Below are 18,111 nucleotides of genomic sequence, written 5' to 3'. Positions count from 1 at the left end.
CATTACTTGTGATGGGGCCCTGCTCTCCTGGAGATGGCTGAACACCTGCCAGCCCATGGGAAGCAGTGAATCAATTCCTTGTTCTGCTTAGCTTGCGTGCACAGCTCTTGCTTTCCCTATTAAACTGGTTTTATATCAACTCACAAGTTTTCTAGCTTTTAGCCTTATGATTCTCTCCCAGATCCTACTGCTGGGGAAGAGAGCAAGCAGCTCCATGGGACTTGGCTGCTGGCTGGAGTTAAACCATAACAACATGACTGAACAGTTCTGCCATGTTAGCATGGGACAGAATCTGCAGCTGCCTACATGCTTGCAGGATCTATATGCAAATACTGTGCAAAATCCCTCATCAGCTTCTGGACAAGTTCACAAGTTCACAATAATCTCATACAGACCCTTAAACACAGCACAGTAGGACTCACTTAGATCTTACGGATCAGTAGAAGTTAGGAGCCTTGTCTTACAAAGTAACATATACATGAGTTTAATCTAAGTTATAGAAGCCTGGAAGTGTGATGAGACATTCTTCATCAACTCTCTGATCTACCTAGGGCAGACCTGCTTATGAACTCAGACCTCCGTAATGCTATGCTACACAGAACCGGCTGAATTTTAAACCTCCATTTCAGAGGCCATTATTGCTGGCTTTGCAGCAGACTTCCCTGCAAGCAGGTTTTGTTGCGCATGTAAATCTTTAACAAGTACCTTGTCTTCTCTAACACAACAAAGAGGCAAACCTAGTTGTCTCTCGAGAAGAGATAAATTCAGCAGTTACAAAGCACAGACTTAATAAAAACAGGCACTGCCTATTGTGACTATTTAATTTAGAAAAACCTCCAGTGGAAACCCATAAAAAAAAATTTGAAGTGTTCCCAAATCAAACATCGCAGTGTAGTAAAAGAGAACTGGTAAACTGAGAAAACTAAAATGGCATTTTCCAAGTGAGGAGTATTATTGGAGATTAGCAAAGATGAAAATAACAAATTAAAATACATTTAGTTTTAATAGCCAGTGATTAGAAACATGGGTGAAGGCTTTATGTATCCATTTTATAGTATTCTCCACCCAAAACACATCTGCCATTTTCTTTTTTACCTTCTACTTAAAATATGCTATCCTTAAATTTCTCTCACTCTTAGAGAAATAGTGTTGGTCAGTTAGAAATAATTTATTAGTTTAGAGATACTATTCCAAAATATAATCTCTTACTCCAGTGAAGAAGCATTTTATTTTTAGGCATTATCAGACTTAAATACTTGAATTTTGTTCAGCTTACTAAACATATCTTGCACTACACAATCTTCTAAGATTTAGAGGTAATTTACAGAGTCCAAGTACATTAAATTTTTCTCAAATGCCCTAAGTCAGAAATTGCTAAATGTAATATTCTTCATTACTATTTGAATTTGTGTTGCTTACAAAGACACGTTTGAAATAGATCCGTTCGTATTTCCTTTTGCCATTTTGCATCACATTAAAACATTAAAACACAAGTCAAGTACTTAATAATCATCATCAGCAACGTTTGCAAAAGACAGAAGGGCAGCTGTTTTGAGTGGCAGTGTTTCCACTGGACTGGATCAAATAAAAGAAGATGAGATCCAACAGGTCACAGCGAACTGGAGCCTATGCAGCTCCTCCACCCCGATGCGGTTTTGTTCTTCGCTTCGGCTCTGCTTTAGCTGCAACCACCTGCATGAGCTGGTGCCAGGCCAGCTCCTCGGCCGGCCTAGGAAGAAGGTGGGGATGCCCCTCATGGCGTGCACCTGCCGGTGGGTCTTCTCACTGAGGAGACCTGAGACCACTTTCAAGTATTTTTGTTTTCCCTTGGGCTAGAGCACCTCTGTGTCCCCACGCGAGCGCCACCAGGCATCCATCTGCCCTGATGCTGAGGGACCCTGAGCCGGGCGCTCTGCGGGACGTGCCCCTGTGCAGGGCAGCTCGCTCTCCGGCCCCGCCCGGAGCCACCGCTCTCCTGGGAGGCGGGAAACACGCACTCGGGCGCGGGACTCGGGCTCACCCCCTCGAAGGCTACGCTTCTTCCCGCAAAGGGCAGCGGCGCCTCATCCTCTTCCTAAAGCCCCTCGCGTGCCCGAGCGGGAGGCTCCAGCGTAGGGCCCCTGCCCACCGCGGGTATCGGGGCCTCCCCAGCACCGCCGGACCAGCGCCCGCCCGGGCCGGGCCAGGCACCCCCGCCGCGCCTGCGCGGAGCGGCCCGTCCCCGCCGCGCCCTCCCGCGGGCGGGCCCCCGGAAGCGGCGGCTCCGGTGGCGGTGGCTCGGCCGGGCGGGCGCAGCCGGCACCGGGCACCGCTCCCCGCACCTGTGGCGGGGCAGCGCAGCTGGCATGGTGCTGGCGGCAGCACGCCGCGCCCGCGTTGCACGGAGGAAGCCCGAGCGGAGCCGCGATGGAGATGCTGCTGCCGCCCGTGTGAGTGCGGCGGCGGCGGGTCGGGCGGGGAGGCTGCCGTCGCCCACCGGGACGGCGGTGCGGAGCAGAGCGGAGCAGAGCGGAGCGCTATGCGGTCCGCGGGCTGGGGGCGCGGGGCAGGCCCAGCCGCGGAGCAGGAGCAGGAGCAGAGCCGCCGCGGCTCCGCAGCCCCGCCGAGCTTCCCGGGCCCCGCGGGAGCGGTGCTCCCGGGCGGGAGGGGGCTCGGAACCAGCCGCGGCGCAGCGCCGGCGGGGCGTCGTGTCGGCGACCTGGTGGCGGAGCCGGTGCCCGGTGCCCGGCGGGCCGGGGCACCCCGGACAGCGCGGCCGCCCGTGCTCGGAGCTGCCCCGTTGTGCCGCGGCGGTGCCCGCGCCGGTGACATCCTCCGGGGGGAGCGGGCACTGGGCTCCCCGCGGGCGGGCAGTGCTGCCTGCACCCCCGCCCCGCCGCCCGCCGGGTGCCTTCCAGCCTGTAGGGACAGGCGGGCTTTTTTTTTTCCCTCCTCCCCCTCACTCCTTCTGCTTCCTCCATCTGCGGTCCCAAATTATTCCCTGTTTGACTCAGCAGTCGTGCTCACCGCGCTCTCGGTTTTCTGGTTATTTAGTTAAGCATCTTTTTTAGTGGCAGTGCCCAGACAATGCACGTATCTCCAGCTGCATCTAAGCTGGGCTCATCGCCTTTGGCACGCTCATGTTCAGTGCAGCTTCATCCTATGCCTTCGGGAGGTAGTTTTCAGGCACGCTGTGGGTCAGGTTCTTGAGAACAAACCGAAGGAAACCAGTTGCAGACAGCTTTGACCCAACTCGTGAAATGGTAAGAGATACTCCAGTAACTTCAAGCAGACTGGTAGTTCTCAAAACAGAAAGCATATGACTGATGGTTTTGTAGGCTTCATTACCTTAAAACAAAGTTGTCCTTTGTGGCAAACAAATGAAACTTCAGCAAATTAATTTATGCTTCATGAGAACTCCTCTGTCTAGTCCAAGTTGCCTGACAACAGTGATTACTGTTTTTTTTCCTTGCATGCTGTGTTCGATGTGTATGTAGCCTGTATATGTATGTAGGTAGGTAGACATCAGTATCTGATGCATTGCTTTGGGATGTAAAAAGATGCCACAGAAGTGTTCTGTCCTGGAATTGGTAAGTCAGTGGTATCATTAAAAGCTGGGTCCCTTCCTCGTAGGTCTTTGGTGTTTTGAGCATTTTCTGCAGTCATTGATTTCTCTCTATAATATTTTTGAATGCTGAACACTACGTATGTTGCATAATGTAGAGGAGTAATATTCAGTCTAAAGGAGTTTGCTAGATAGGATGTCTTTTTCTTTTTTACCTCTGTGCAGCAGCATATGTATGTGCATGTAATGTGATTTTTTTTTTTTGTGATTGATGCAAAATTCCTGTCCATTACTTGTCCACTTTCAGTAATTACTTGTATAATTTTCAAAATTGAGTGTGAAACTCTTAATTCATATCAGTTTCATGGTACACTGTAGCAAGTTGGTAGTAGTTTAAGTTCTGTGGATGGATGTTATTTTGTTAGCCAGTGTTTTATGGAGACATTTTCCATTTCTTTGTTGTTTGATGCAATTTTGTGTTGTTCTGCTCCAAAATTTTGTAGCTAGTTTTGGAATAATGAAAAATAAAAATAACTTGGCTTTGCACTGCTGTAGTGAACAGAAATATAGAGTTTTAGGTTAAATTCTTAAATTATCATTGGATTTTTCTTTTAAGCTTCTTTAGACATGCCCAAGTAAAGTTTGAGGTATGGTAGAAGAGAGACTGCAATTATGTGAGTCATTGAATATGTTCAGTTTGACTGTGCTTACCTAAAGCTAGCAAAGTTGAATTTTCTTTTGAAATCACATCTTTGATGTACCAGGTAGCCCCACCAAGTGACTTCAGTGACTTTGCTTATTTCCAGCTCAGAGGTTCAGGAATACAGTTACAATACTGTAGAAGAAAACATCGCTGATGCTAAGCATTTTCTAAGTGCTGTGACAACACAATTTGCCTTGTAAGAATAACATTGTGATTTTAAACAGGAAACTCGTCGGTTTGGTTTGCCTTGAAAAACCTACTTGCTGTTTGGATAGTCCTAGTGACTGAGGAATGTGTATAACAATTTTTCTATAGAAGCTAGTGTCTATACAACTTGAGTATTTCTTATGGAAGGAATTAATTGTAGCTAGAGGTAATGATTTTTTCACACTGCTTAAGAAAAATTAAGAGGTTGGTCACTTACGCTTTTCAAAACACTGATCGATTCTACAAAACAACCCAATTTTTCTCAGTCACCTGTGTCTCATGGTGCTGCTAGGGAAAGCCTGGACGACTACAGTAGTTGTCATGTGGTCTTCCTGTCAGAGGTGAACTGGGAGTGTGAACCAGTAGTTAAGGTCCTGGTGGAAGGTCAGAGAGAAGCTCTTTTCTGACAGGCAGTGAAGGCATGAAGAGACAAAGGTGATGGATGCTGCATTCTACCTTTGATCTGTATGGCCACCAGGCTAAAAGTTCCCCAAACTCTGCTTCTCCTCTTACTTCAGGGCTCATTGGAAATATTCTAGAATATTTTTCCATGAAATAAAATAATATTCACAAAACCAGAAAACATCTTCATGTTTTCTGTAGTGGAGGTTGTTATTAGCCCTGAGTGCCTCTTGTCAACCTCACTAGTGTTGGTCACCAACTTATTACTTCCACGGCAATTCTACCTACTCCTCCACACTTCTGGTAATAGGGAAACCAAAATTGCTTGGAGTAAAGAATAGGTTTCAAGTGCAAATCTTCTCCTCAAGATGAAGGTGGAGAAAATAAGAGGTGACAGAACTAGAGATTAGACAGAAGTATTAATTCTTTTTTTTTCCTCTTTCTTTCCAGTTGTACCAAACTTTGCCATCAGAAGCCTTTGGATCTGAAAGATGATAACACCGAAATTCACTGTCCTGTTACAGTAAATCCATGGCACATGAAGAAAGCTTTTAAAATTATGAATGAATTAAGAAGGTATTACTTCACTGTATACATCTGCCTGGAGTCCATAATACATTTTTATTTTCATTTGCATTTATTAAGTTGATAATAATAGTTTGTTCAATAAGAACATGCAATTTCAGAAGTGTAACTGATCTAATTAAGAGAAGGATTAAATATACAATGAAGTGATAGCTGAATGATAGTTGTGTGATGATAGCTATAATATGTGCAGTATGTTTTTGTCCCTTGTAAGTTAATCAAAACTAGTTTTGTGAGACTTAAAAAATACTTAGGGCTTGTATTTAAGGAGTTACAGCTACTGGTTTTGTCTCGTGTGTAGTTGATCCTGCATAGATGAAAAGTGACTCTTTAGTTGAGCCTAAGGCTCTTTTTGTGCCTCTTGTTGATTTTTGTGGTAGGCTACAAACTGGAAAAATCTTAAAATTTTCTAGTCTGGAGACACAGGTCACAGTCTTAACAAATATAAACCAACTGTCAGTACATTTTCTTTCTTAGTTATCTTTTGCTTGCCCTCTGGGAGAAATTGATGAACTCTCAAATCAAATGTTGAAAGTAACTTTTCTCAATAAAGTTTTGTAAGACCTTGAGTGATACTACCATCATTTTCAGCAAAACTGGGAGGCTGGTGCTGATGCTGTTCATAGCATCCGTATTGATTTATATTCTACATATGAGTAGGTAAAATGATGTTGAAAACTGTGACAGCTGGTAGGTAGAGCTCTGGAAATCAGGACCTACAACTATCACTTACAGTAATTCAGTTTTGTAACTAACAGCAGGAATGGAAAAATTAAAAAACTAAAATGCTTCTTTAGCATAGACAATACTGGAGGCTGTGAAAATCTTGTCGTTCTTTGTTATTTCCTGTATAAGATTAAAAACTGGAGAGGCTTCACCTGAAAGAAACACAGCAAGTTATACCCACTTAAAGTATGTGTCTGCCTTTGATCTTCACTGTTCCTTATAGGGAAATCCTTAATACTGTGTGCTGGATAGACTGACACTTGTTGCTTCACCTATATATGCCCTTTGCTTTTTCAAGTATCCCAGTAACCAGATTCAGTGTCTCAAGGAACATTATAGAGCCTGGCTAGAGCCAGTAGCAATGACTCCCTAAGGATGAGCAAGAGTTTAAATGGCGAAAGTTTTTCAGAATGAATCTTAACAATAGTTTCAGAAGTCAGAAACCTTACCTGTGTTTTGTTGTGTTGCAAGTAAAAGATATGTGGTCTTCCGGCAGAGTGCATTGTTGAAGGCCATGGATTATTTTCAGAACATACTTTAGTTTCCATGGTTACTTAAATTCAAATTGCTTGTAGAAGCAATTTGAGCAATTTTGTCTTACATGTATAAATGAAGTTGGAACAGGAGCAATGCTATGCAAACGTTAACTAGTTCTTATTTAATAAAGTAGTTGATGCAGCAATGTTTATAATTTAAGCTGAGTACAGCTTTTAAAGTAAGTGATAATTAGATAAGATTATAAACATTCCTATTTGCATTCATTTGAAATAATAAACTGAAATATTTTAGAAATGTTTCAGACTTCATTACTCAAAATGAAGATCTAATACAAATCAAGTAAATGATATTTTTAATTTTGAATACATTTTTAAAGTGGTTTCTATCTCAGTTCTTTTTATTAGCGTAGCACAAACAGGTATTTGCCAGAGGTATACTCTGCAGGAAGTGGATAAGTTGTGAAAAAATAATTTGTTTAAGCATTTAAAATACTTTTGGTTTTGAATGATCAAGTCTATATGTTTGTATTGTTTTTGGCTGCTGTCAAGGTGGCTGGCTCTAGTAGGTCATAAGTAAGTTTTTCTGTGCCTTCAAATTGTGACAAATTTGAGTAATTTTGTCCTTTCTAGTTTTTGTCATTTCGTTGTTCACCATCACCTCAGAGAGATCATTAGGATAGTTAATTAGTTCTTGACATACTAAGAAATTACTCTCTGATGTTTATCTTTTCACTTCATTATAATTTGCTTTTATCACAATGGAATTTGACCTTACCTACATTTGTTAAAATCCTCATTCTTACAAACAAGACTTTACCAAAACCTTTTGAAGATGTGGGTAATGAACTTTCTCTATATGAACCAATGAAGAATAGCCTGCAAGCTGGTAAGCAGTTATTCTTCTTAAATGTATGCTTTCTTGCCCCCCATTTCTCATTTTCTTTACCATGAATGGTGTATTCCCCACAGTTCTGTTCTTTCATTCACTCTATACAAGCAAATTAGTGCAATATCACTTCAGAACAAGCTTTTCTACAATAAATTGATGTGCCCTCATGAAATGAGGCTTCTGAGTTTCATGAGTTGCTTACAGCAGAGTACATGATTAAGTTTATAAGCTCATTTCTTTAGTAGTTTATTTAGCTTCCCAGCTTTGTAGTGATGCAGAGTATATTCATTCGTCTAATGCAGTTCCAGACTAGAGATGTATCTGAACCACCTCTGAGTTACTATGTCTATATACGCACAGTGTAATTAGTTAGCCTGAGTTTTGTATTGATGTAATTCTCTTGCTCCTGGCTTTGTTGTTAACTTTGGTATTTCTGTGCTACTAAGTATAAAACCTTTTGTTCCTGTTGTCAGGATAAGTGCAGATGTCTGATAATGCTAAGTATCTGATGCCCTTTTATGTGCAGCTTTCTGTTTCAATTTTTTTATAATAAATGTAATGGTTGTTTTCAGGATCCTCTGAATTGAGCATTTCATCTAGATATGGTCGTTACTTATGTTATACATCTTTTTTGATAATAATGCTATTGCAGAGTAAACTTACGAGATTTAGATAGTTGCTGTAGGTGTTAAGACCTGAAAGGGGAAAGATAATGTTGTACCAGGATTGTAATATGACACCAAAGGTTAGTCATGGCCACCAAAATTTTTGGTGTGTGACCCCCACAAAGCCACCTTACTTGAGTCTGGGCTTATAGAAATAGGATGATTGCAGAGGCTGAGAGATCACAGAGTTTTCTTTGGATTTAATGAATATCTGAACAGTTTGGCTGACAGCTTTAGCTCTGTCTGAAGAAAATGCAACTGCTCACCTGTCGTTGCTACAACTCAGTGTGGTAGTTGCAAACTCTCTAAAAGTCTGCACTCTAATTGTAATATATATCCAGGAAAGGTAAAAATTTATCTTTTTGAAAGTACTGAGAATAGAGATCAGTGGATTGATATACAGCTCTAGCTCCATCCCTAAGGAATATGTTCTGTTAAATCAGACTCTTCCCTCTTCTGTCTGTTGCAGTGGCTCTAAGTTTTGGGGATTGTATACTGCTTCCACAGGGACAGTGGTAGCATGAGCAGGAAATAAAAGGCAATTGTGACTGGCTATTCAGATGCTGGGAAATTGCAGCCTTTTGGTGTTGATGTGTTTTCTTTCTTTTTTTTCTTCCCCCCCTCCTCTTTCAATCTAGAAAATTGCAATACAAAGAGTATATGGTGTTGTAGGTTTAACTGGAAGAGGTTTAGCCAATAGCTGTAAACTGCATTGCAAACAGCAGTGTTAGGAATGATTATAAATAAGAAGTTACTTTATTGCAACAGAGAGGAATTATGTATTACAGTTACAAAGGACAAGAATGCAAATGAAGATACAAACTCAGGCAAGATATGAAATTAACCATAATAAATTCTAAACTGCTCAGAGTAGAAAAAATAATTGTTATTTTGTGCATGGGCTGGGTATGAAGAATGCTTGGAAAACAGTAAATACAGAGAAGATGGAGTAGCGATTTTGAACAATTAAGTAGGCATGAGCTTCCAATGTAATGTGACACAGGCATCACAATTGAACTTTGGATTCTTTGTTGTCTATAAGGTCTTGTTTCTTACCTCATTGTTCTTTTTAGTGTTTGTGTTTATTAAATTCTTTTTTTCTATCATAGTTATTCAAAGAGGTCCAGCCTTCCAGGGGGAAGGTTTCTAAACTTGACTGATACAAATTATGGTTATTCAATCCAGAAGATTTCTGTGCAAGGAATCACAATTCAGTTGTTTGATTTTTTTTTTTTTTTTTTTTTAAAGTTCTGTGTACCGAAGCACCGTCTGTAATCTGATTGAGTAATAGCCATGTGGTTGTGTAACACATTTACAAACAATGCTTCATCAACATTGTCTGCCTCTTTTGAGGGCATGGGAAAACAAATTGTATGTGATATTATATACTCTTCTGTTGTAGTTCACTTATGTGAAATTACCTTCTCTGATATTTCTAAATAGTCAAAACTTGCTGTGTGATGTGACGATAGTAGCTGAAGACATGGAAATTGCAGCGCATAGAGTTGTGTTAGCCGCCTGCAGCCCCTACTTCCATGCCATGTTTACAGGTACCAAATGTTTCAATACTTACTTACTTGTTCTAATCCAATCCAACTGTATAAAGCAGAAAATTACATGACTTTTGCTTTTTAGGATCTATTTAGTTTTTAGATAAGCCTGCAGGAACATTTGGGATTCTTAATGAATTTTTCAGTCTAAGGACATACTGGCAACTTATTCTTTGTTAGCATGACGAATGCTTTAAAAAATCTCCTTAATTTAAAAAAAATTAGATGTTAAGTATGCAAGGAATAGTAGAGTTGTTATACCCTTTAAGGCTCTAGTAATCTCACTTGTCCAAAAGAAGGTTAAAATAACTTTCATGTGAATGTTGGAGTAAATTATGTCCTTTAACAACTACTGCTGCTATGTTCTTCAGACCCTGAATGCTCTAGGCTGTTAGTAGATATGAAAACTTCCTGTGGTTTTGGCAGCCCATAGCTGGAGTGCGCATTTCAGTATTTTTAGGGTAATTCTCCATGACACATGTACTCTGCATCATTGCCACAACTTTTCTGTGCATGCTTGATTCTGCCTCTGCTCGCTCCACGCTGGCCATGTTACGGCTTTACTGCTACAGCAGGGATGCTGAGGGCTTGCAAGGCTAAGATAGGTTCAGGTTCACAGGAGCCTCCAGCTTAAATCCTGTGTTGTGGCTTTAATTCCGTAATGGTTATAAATCACATTGAAATAATGTGAAATTCAGTGTTAAAGTGAGAATGCTACTAAATGCATGTTAAAATTAACTTCTGAGGTTTTGTCTGTTCCTCCTCAAATCTCATGCCAGCTTTGTAGTTGACTGTCTGAAATTAAATGTAATGCATTGCTTCTGACAACCAGCTCAGATGGAGGCAGAAATGTGACTCTTGGCCTGCCTGTATGCAAGCAGATGGCATTTTAATAACTTTATTTGTATGTGACTGGAAGATTGATGACATTTCAAATACTGTTGTGTACTGGGGAAGCAGTTGATTATTCTTGATCTTATATGCAAATATTTTGACATAACCAAAGCTAGAAGTGGAATCACTTCTACACCAATGCTTTAAAGTTGCATTTAAAATTAAATATCTATTCTGCTAGTAGTTCTTCACATTTGCATTTGTGGTAGAGACTGATACATTCTTTCTTAATTTTTACTACTGATCTTAAAGTTAGAAAGAAAACAGATGCTTCTACAGTTCCTTTTTATCACCTTAGTAACAGAGAAATACAAGCTTCTTATATTAGTTCTATATCAAAGATTAACTGTTGTTGACTATCACATTGAAAATACTCTTTTCTCTGAGTAGAGCTTTTTATTATCCTTTCTGTGATTAAGACATTTCTGCATGCCCTCACTGCCCTTTTTGTGAAAAAGTTTATTACCTATTCAGAGTGCCAGTGCAGCAGTATTTGTGGCTGCTCTCGAGACAGAATTGCTGAAATCTTCCCTTTCCTTGCTTCAATCCCTTTTAACATTTTTTGCTTGTTTTATGTTTTTAAGTGTAGGTGATCTTTGACCCCCAGTGGTGTGGGAGGTGGGAATGCTTACCTGAGTAAAGGGTGTGAAGTGTTTAATACATACGTTTGTGGCAGTGTTTGTGTAGATGGTGAACCAAACTGGAGTTTAAATAAAATTCAGCTGTGGCTTCAAGATTTATCAATGGATTTTATACTATGCTTATAGGTTGCTTATAGAAAGGCCCAGCTGTGATATTGGTGCATTTCAGCCATTACCCACACATTACCCACAAAAATCCTGAAATTCATTATAATTATCTTCATAGACCTTGCAATTCACACTTCTCAGGTGGATTTTTATTCTTATCCAGCAAGTTCAAATAAGCAAGTTTGATCCCTTAACCAGCCACAACCAAATGGAAAAGTATCTTCTTCCATGCAGAATAAAACAGTGACTGAAAAGACAGTAAAAAAAGTTGCACTCTTATACTTTAAGGTTACTTCTTGACTAGAAATTAGAGGATTATATTTAGGCATATGTTTGTAGGTTGCTTCCATCTTTCTCGGAGTCATTAAGAACTACTTTGGTGTAGCACGGGATGTGGCATTAGCTGGGTTCAAACCCTCTGCTTGGTTTTTCTGTTGTTCCCCCCCCCCCAATTTGCACTTGCAGTGGTAGCCCTAAAGAATATCCAGAAAGAAAGAAAAAGTTACTACATTGCCTTTCAAAGTTACAAAACCAATTATCCTATGGAGAGGTAGGGGGAAGAAAGATTAAACAGCTGGGAGTATGTTACTGGAAATACTTCTTTCTTCTTATGCAGTAGAATTATTTAGAAATATGATTTACGTATACTTAAATGTTTAGAGGAATGGATTACAAAACATCAGAGAAGGGATTCTTCAATGGTACTAGGGCCTGACTTGGGACAAGAGTGACCTGAGTTTAATTTTCTCTTCCTCAATGACAGTTATCCTTAGGGAATTACCTGCTCTCTTAGCTTCCAGTCTCCATTTATAAAAATCTTGTTTAACAAAACAAACAAACAAAAAACCCACCCAAACCCCTGCCTTGCATTACTTTGTGAGGAACCATATAAGTTTTTTAGTTAGCCCCTTTAGTATCTTCAAGTCAACCGGTGCATTGCTGCTCCTGCTCGGATGGTTAGATTAGCTCAGTGCTTTCATTTCTGTTCACGATATGCTTTCCTGTCACTAAGAAATCTGTGGAGATATGGTGGTGCAACTTCCTAGTCATGAACTGAGTTCTTCAGCAGGTTGAATTCCAGGGTGAGACTGCCTAGTGAGTGCATATGATCTATCAAAAAAAGTATGGCTTGATCTAGCATTATAGTAAGACTGCATGTCTGTTTAGCATGAAAGTTAGGAGCAAGTATTTTTGGATTTATCTTACCTGTTGGGTTTTTTTTTAATTTGTTTGCTTGTGTGTGGATTTTTTCGTTGTTGTTTTTTGTGGGTTTTTTTTAAATATTCTGAGCTCCGTTGCTAAACAGAGAAGGTGCCTATCCATGACTCTAAAGACTTGACACAAAATCTGAAAACAAACCTAATGTGCTTGCAGAATATCAAAATCTGCTCTCCCACACACACAATTTTCCCAAAGGACCACCTCCACAGAAGCTTGCATAATAAATAACTTGCAGCATACATGCTCTGAAGATCAAGGGGTTTAATCTGTGTCAAACTAGAAGTAGAAATTTGGAATACAGGGCCCTTCAGGGAATCTGCTAAGGTGTAGGGAAATGTTTCAGAAGAGCAGGTGAAAAGAGTTGAGGCTGGATTTTGCTGGTTTTGATGTGGGCCTTCATCAGTGTTTTCTAGAATGCTAGCAACCTATATTGCCATTAATGTGTTGCTGTAGATGGTCTTCTGAACTTTCTGCCACTTAAAGGGTTGATTTACAAACCCCTCAGCTCAAAAAAAGGCATGAATAGTGGTAACAGATTTCTCAGTGATGACCCCTTTGCTGAAAGCACTGGGTAAAATGCATTGCTTGGTACCAACCCTAGAGACCAAAGGATAACAAACAATGAAAATGTGTATGTACTTCATAAGAAAATATCAGCAATGATTAGCATGTTCTTGTTCACTTCCCCATCCTGTCTGCTTTTGTTGTTGTATACATTAAATTTATTACATCATCAATACCCTTATCTCTAGATGCCTATGCCTAAGGGAAAGAAATAATATCCAACATAGAAGAATAATAAATTAATGTATTCAGAGACTGGGATATACTTTTCCAAAGTCCAAGTTTATCTATCTTCCAGCATAACCGGTGTAGTTCATGTTTTGCTTCTCGGTGCAAGTCGGTGCAGAACGGTTTAAAGGTCTGAGATGACCAAATGCGTGGTTGGAAATCATGAAGAGGCTTATAATCTTTGGACAATTATTTCAGACATAAAGAAAATGTTGCATTTTGAGAAACATCATATTTTGGAAGGTGGAAACTATTTTGCAGGTCTTTCTATGAAGATCAGTTGTGGCATATGTCCAACATGTCAGCCTCCACAAAATGAGATCCAACAAGTTTTTGTATGCTTACCATTTTATCTTAGCTTGAGTTTTAGCTGTTAAATCATATCTGTAAAAGATGTGAAATTGCTAAGAGAATAATAAGTAGGCAAGCAAAGAAATGTGTTATGTTAATTCTTCTGTGGGAACATAATTTTTCTTATTTAAATAAAATTACTCCAAACTGTGTTTGGTATTCTCCTTCAATTAAGAAGTTAATAAAACTAGAGTATTTTACGAGCTTGCTTTGCCAGCAAAATGTTTCTGTATGCATTTGAAGGGTCTCATTTAGGGCTGATAACAATATTTTTCTGATACTGTACATTGGAGAAAATAGGTCACCTGCAGTAAAAGTATCAACCCAGGTAGCATTCACATGATGATAACAACAACGTCTTCCTTTCTCATGGCAGGAAGGAAGAAAGGAAAGAAATTGAATTATTATTATTATTATTATTATTATTATTATTATTATTATTATTAAAGTTGTTCTACTATTACAGCTGATCATACACAAAATGTCTGCTGCTATTAAACTTCTACATCTGTGCTGTATTTCTATCTAATTTACTTGACCAATAAATTGTTTTTTGTAGGTGAGATGAGTGAAAGCCGAGCAAAAAAAGTTCGAATAAAGGAAGTCGATGGCTGGACTCTAAGGATGCTTATTGATTATATTTACACTGCTGAAATTCAAGTTACAGAAGAAAATGTGCAGGTAAGAGTGAGAATGTTTTCTACAAGAAAAGAGATGTAATTGCAGAGTAATTTATTTTGTCAGTGTGGTTCAACTCTGACATAGGAAATCTCATCTGCAAACTGGATTTTTTTCAGACCTTGTGCTTACAAAGCAAGTAGTCATGCTGTTTAAATTCTGGGTCAAATTCGAAGACTATTCAACTAAATGAAGAGTCAGTTGACTTTAATGGGCTTTGCAGCCAAACCTTATGTAATGCAATAAAATAGATGGTTTACTCTGCCTAAAATTAATGCTGTCAGCCACCTCTGTACCACCCCCTCTCTGATACTTAAGTGCAATTTACATAAACAAAATAGATTTGTTCCTAAATGTGAAACCATGTTCTCCAGTTAAGCTGTTTTGTTTGGTTTTTTGGTTTGTTTGGTTGGGTTTTTTCTCTGTTATCCTGCAGAATAAAGTACTTTCTCCTGCTCGGTCTCTGTAACTTGCCAGTAGCCAACTGTGCAGAAGTTTTTAGCTACTGCCTTTTTTTTTTTAATTAACCAATATATAGCATGATAGTTCTGCCCATCCCACACAGAGCTAATCAGTTTTTCCAATTGGCTTTACCTTAAGCTGAAGCTTCAATTAGAATAAAACAAACACAAGCCTAAAAAACATAGCCTCCTGCCCTTAGTGTTTTCTAACCACAAACCCTGAAGATGGACAGAGCAGATTTTCCTTCAACTGTCTTTTGAGATTTGGTATATATGTTTAGCAAGTTTAAAACTAGTTGCATAACAGGTGATATATTTAATTCTCATGTTTTTCTGCTTGCTCCTATGCTCTTCTTTCTGTTCTTTCTCAATGCCAAGTTACTGGTTATTAGCAGTCATTTTGCTGCTTTTGCAGAGTGCAAAACCATGTTGCTGTATTTGGCATAGAAAAATTCTGTTGCAATTGTGTATTCTGAAATTAATTGCTTTTACTGGGCATTAGGCTGAAATTAATAGGTTTTTATTGGCTGCTGAATCCAATGGGGACACTGCTAGTTTTAGCTATGCTTGATTGAAGAGCTAGAAATGAGAAATATTGACAACTTGAAACAAAATATCCTACTAGTAGACCCTCCATTTTTTAGGTCATACCATAAGTCATTTAATTCTATATGATTAATTTTTTGTCACCTGCTTCTTAAGGAATTATTTACTTCTGATCTGATGGTGAATGTACATAATGAAAAAGCTGACTGAAATTATGTTGTGTCTTAACCAATTTGGTGATTGCACAAATCTCTCTATTGCTGTGGAAGACTTTGGGCAAAATCCAGAGCTGTCAGATATTCTCTAATAGACCTCTTGTTGCTTGATCATGCTGGTTTTTATCCTTAAAATAGAATATTCTGTCTTGCTGACAGAGCTTAATGGCCTTAATCTTGTATATTTGATCCATAACATAGCATAACAGGCAGCCTACTGTATTTTGGCTGTAGGTGCTTCGTAGGGAGCAGCATTATCCTTGGCAATGCTAACTCTTCTGTTTATGGGGAGGAAAAGCCAGTGTTACGTTTCTTCCTCATACAGGAGTCATTAAAGGCCAGAAATACCTGTGTTTAAAGCTCCTGAGTCTGATATGGCTTAAATTTTCATGGCTTCAGGTTGTCTGTCTGAAGATATATCTGATAATGTTGGGGATGTTAATATAAATAATATGGCCCCGTGAGTAATGTTAAAAGTTTGTGGTGACTTTGAGAACTGAGAAGACAGCCAAGCTTTTAAGTTGCATTTTGATTTATTGCAATATAGTTACATTTTACTGTTGATAGTGAATATACTTGTAATATGACTGATAATGGATGTAAAGCTATTCTTACTTTGTCAATATGTAGTATTTATTTGTACAGCAGAAATAAACACTGAATAAAAACAAACATACTAATGCAAGACCTTTTCCTTAAGTTTGAAAGCCAAGATGGGAAAATTGTTACTGTGAATTTCTGGAAACTTAGAAACCTAGTGCAGATTGTCAGGCCTCAGTTAATACCATGTTCTTTCCATAGCTGCGTTGCATGCTCTTGAGATTAATTAATTAAGCTTTCAGTTTCCTGTCTGTTATCTAGAAGGTATTGTGAAATTTTAGTAATGGTCAAGAATTTGTCTTGTAGGAATGCAGAACCATGAAAACCTGAAAGGCCATGTAATATTGTCTCTCTTAAATTTTTTTTATATTTGGACTAATGTGCTAAACTGCAACTTCAGCTTCTAGTTAGCTAGTTATGATTCTTATTCTGATACCCTTCATGGGATTTCAACTGTCTTATTCTGTCTCTTCAGGTTATACATAGTAATAATAGGTATTGAACTAATTCCTGATATGTGATACAATATTTGAAGAGGGTGTGTACGCTCCATGTCTAAGTAATGTAAAATTCGTAATTCCAATGTAGAATTTTAATCCTTGGTATTAAAATAGCTATAGTGTATATTTATGAAAACTAATTATAAATTAATACATAATGGTATAGCCAAGTTCACTGGTCTTTCTCGAGGGGCAGGTTACCTATGAGCCTCTTTCATTAGGATGTTACTTGATCTAGATGTGGACAGGAGACTGCTTCCTTACCATGCCTTTGCAGCTTCTGAGTAAGAGCTGTTCATTTCTTCGCCCTACTAGCCTGTTCTCACTTGTGCATGTTTTCGGGCAGGTGAGGGGATAGAAAAGACAGGTGAAATCAGTGATTGAGGAGAAAATTCAGTGCATAAACTATCAACATGGGAGGCCCTCTTCACTGGCTGTGTTCACTTCATTAGTTAGATACAAAAAAACATTTGTTCTTGTCTTCATTTCTTGGTTCAATAGTTCCCTCCAGCCCCCAACAGTAAGACAGCTGGTATATGGATGTGTTCATTTCTTTAGTATTTGTTCTTCATTTAGAATGAGTTATTTTATAATTCATCTCTAATGGCACCCACTTTGTATAATGCTATAGCAGTGCTTCTGCTATATTTACATACTATGTCACGTTTTTCTGCATTCTTAACTCTCTGCTCTTCCTTTTTGTTTCTTTTTTTCCCCAGGAATGCAATTAAATGTCAGACTTAATGCAATATCTCATTCTTCGTATTTTAAGAAGGGAGCATCAAAGTTAATGTTTTCAAAAGGCAAATCAACTCTCTTGCACATCAAATTTTTTTGATATCCATATAGGTATTAACTACATGCAGTGCACAGTGTGGGAGAGAGTTAGTTACTATAAGAAGCTCATGCGTGAGTAACTCTCCCACACAGGTCTTTCAGTCTGTATTTAGTCAGCTGTATACCTAGGGCCTCTACTGAGCACAAATATATCAGAGGAGAAATCCCTGCAGTTGTTTGTGGGCTGTGGATTTGCTATGGGGTTTAGAGGTCAGCCTGATACAGGGTGAGTCAAATGTGATTTGAATAAACATGGGTTAAAACTGATTGAGTTCCTTTCTGATCCCCTGCTGCAGTTCCCTGTTCCTTTAATTGTGCTGATACAACTGTTTGCTGGACTGCTTTATAAAACAGATCACTGAACTAAAAAAATCATCCAGCAACACAGCACTCAGGACTTCCACTCTCATGCTGTGTGGTTTTTTGTTGTTGTGGGTTTTTTTTGTTGTTGTTGTTGGTTTTGTTTGTTTTTGTTTTTGTTTTGTTTGTTTGTTTGTTT

At 39.2% G+C, this 18,111-nt stretch overlaps 1 protein-coding gene across 3 annotated transcripts in view; it reads left to right on the top strand.

Moving 5' to 3' along the window:
- The first annotated feature begins 2,273 nt into the window (after positions 1–2,273).
- Positions 2,274–18,111, top strand: part of KLHL2 (kelch like family member 2) — a 58,547-nt gene continuing 42,709 nt past the window's right edge. Inside the window, exons 1-4 of one of the 3 annotated variants that reach the window (XM_027745756.2) lie at positions 2,274–2,429; positions 5,307–5,432; positions 9,662–9,768; positions 14,335–14,456. In XM_027745756.2, coding sequence (XP_027601557.1) covers positions 2,407–2,429; positions 5,307–5,432; positions 9,662–9,768; positions 14,335–14,456 — 378 coding nt within the window. In that variant the 5' untranslated portion in view covers positions 2,274–2,406. Of the gene's footprint in view, positions 2,430–3,069; positions 3,243–5,306; positions 5,433–9,661; positions 9,769–14,334; positions 14,457–18,111 lie in introns of those variants that run through there. The other 2 variants (XM_027745758.2, XM_039380460.1) reach the window with 2 other exon arrangements.

The sequence above is a fragment of the Pipra filicauda genome, unplaced genomic scaffold (assembly GCF_003945595.2).
Source record: "Pipra filicauda isolate LSUMZ 115617 unplaced genomic scaffold, ASM394559v2 scaffold196_size3971931_pilon, whole genome shotgun sequence".
NCBI classification, from domain to species: domain Eukaryota; kingdom Metazoa; phylum Chordata; class Aves; order Passeriformes; family Pipridae; genus Pipra; species Pipra filicauda.
The sequence above is the reverse complement of the archived record's forward strand: the minus strand, read 5'-3'. Positions and strand labels throughout refer to the sequence as shown.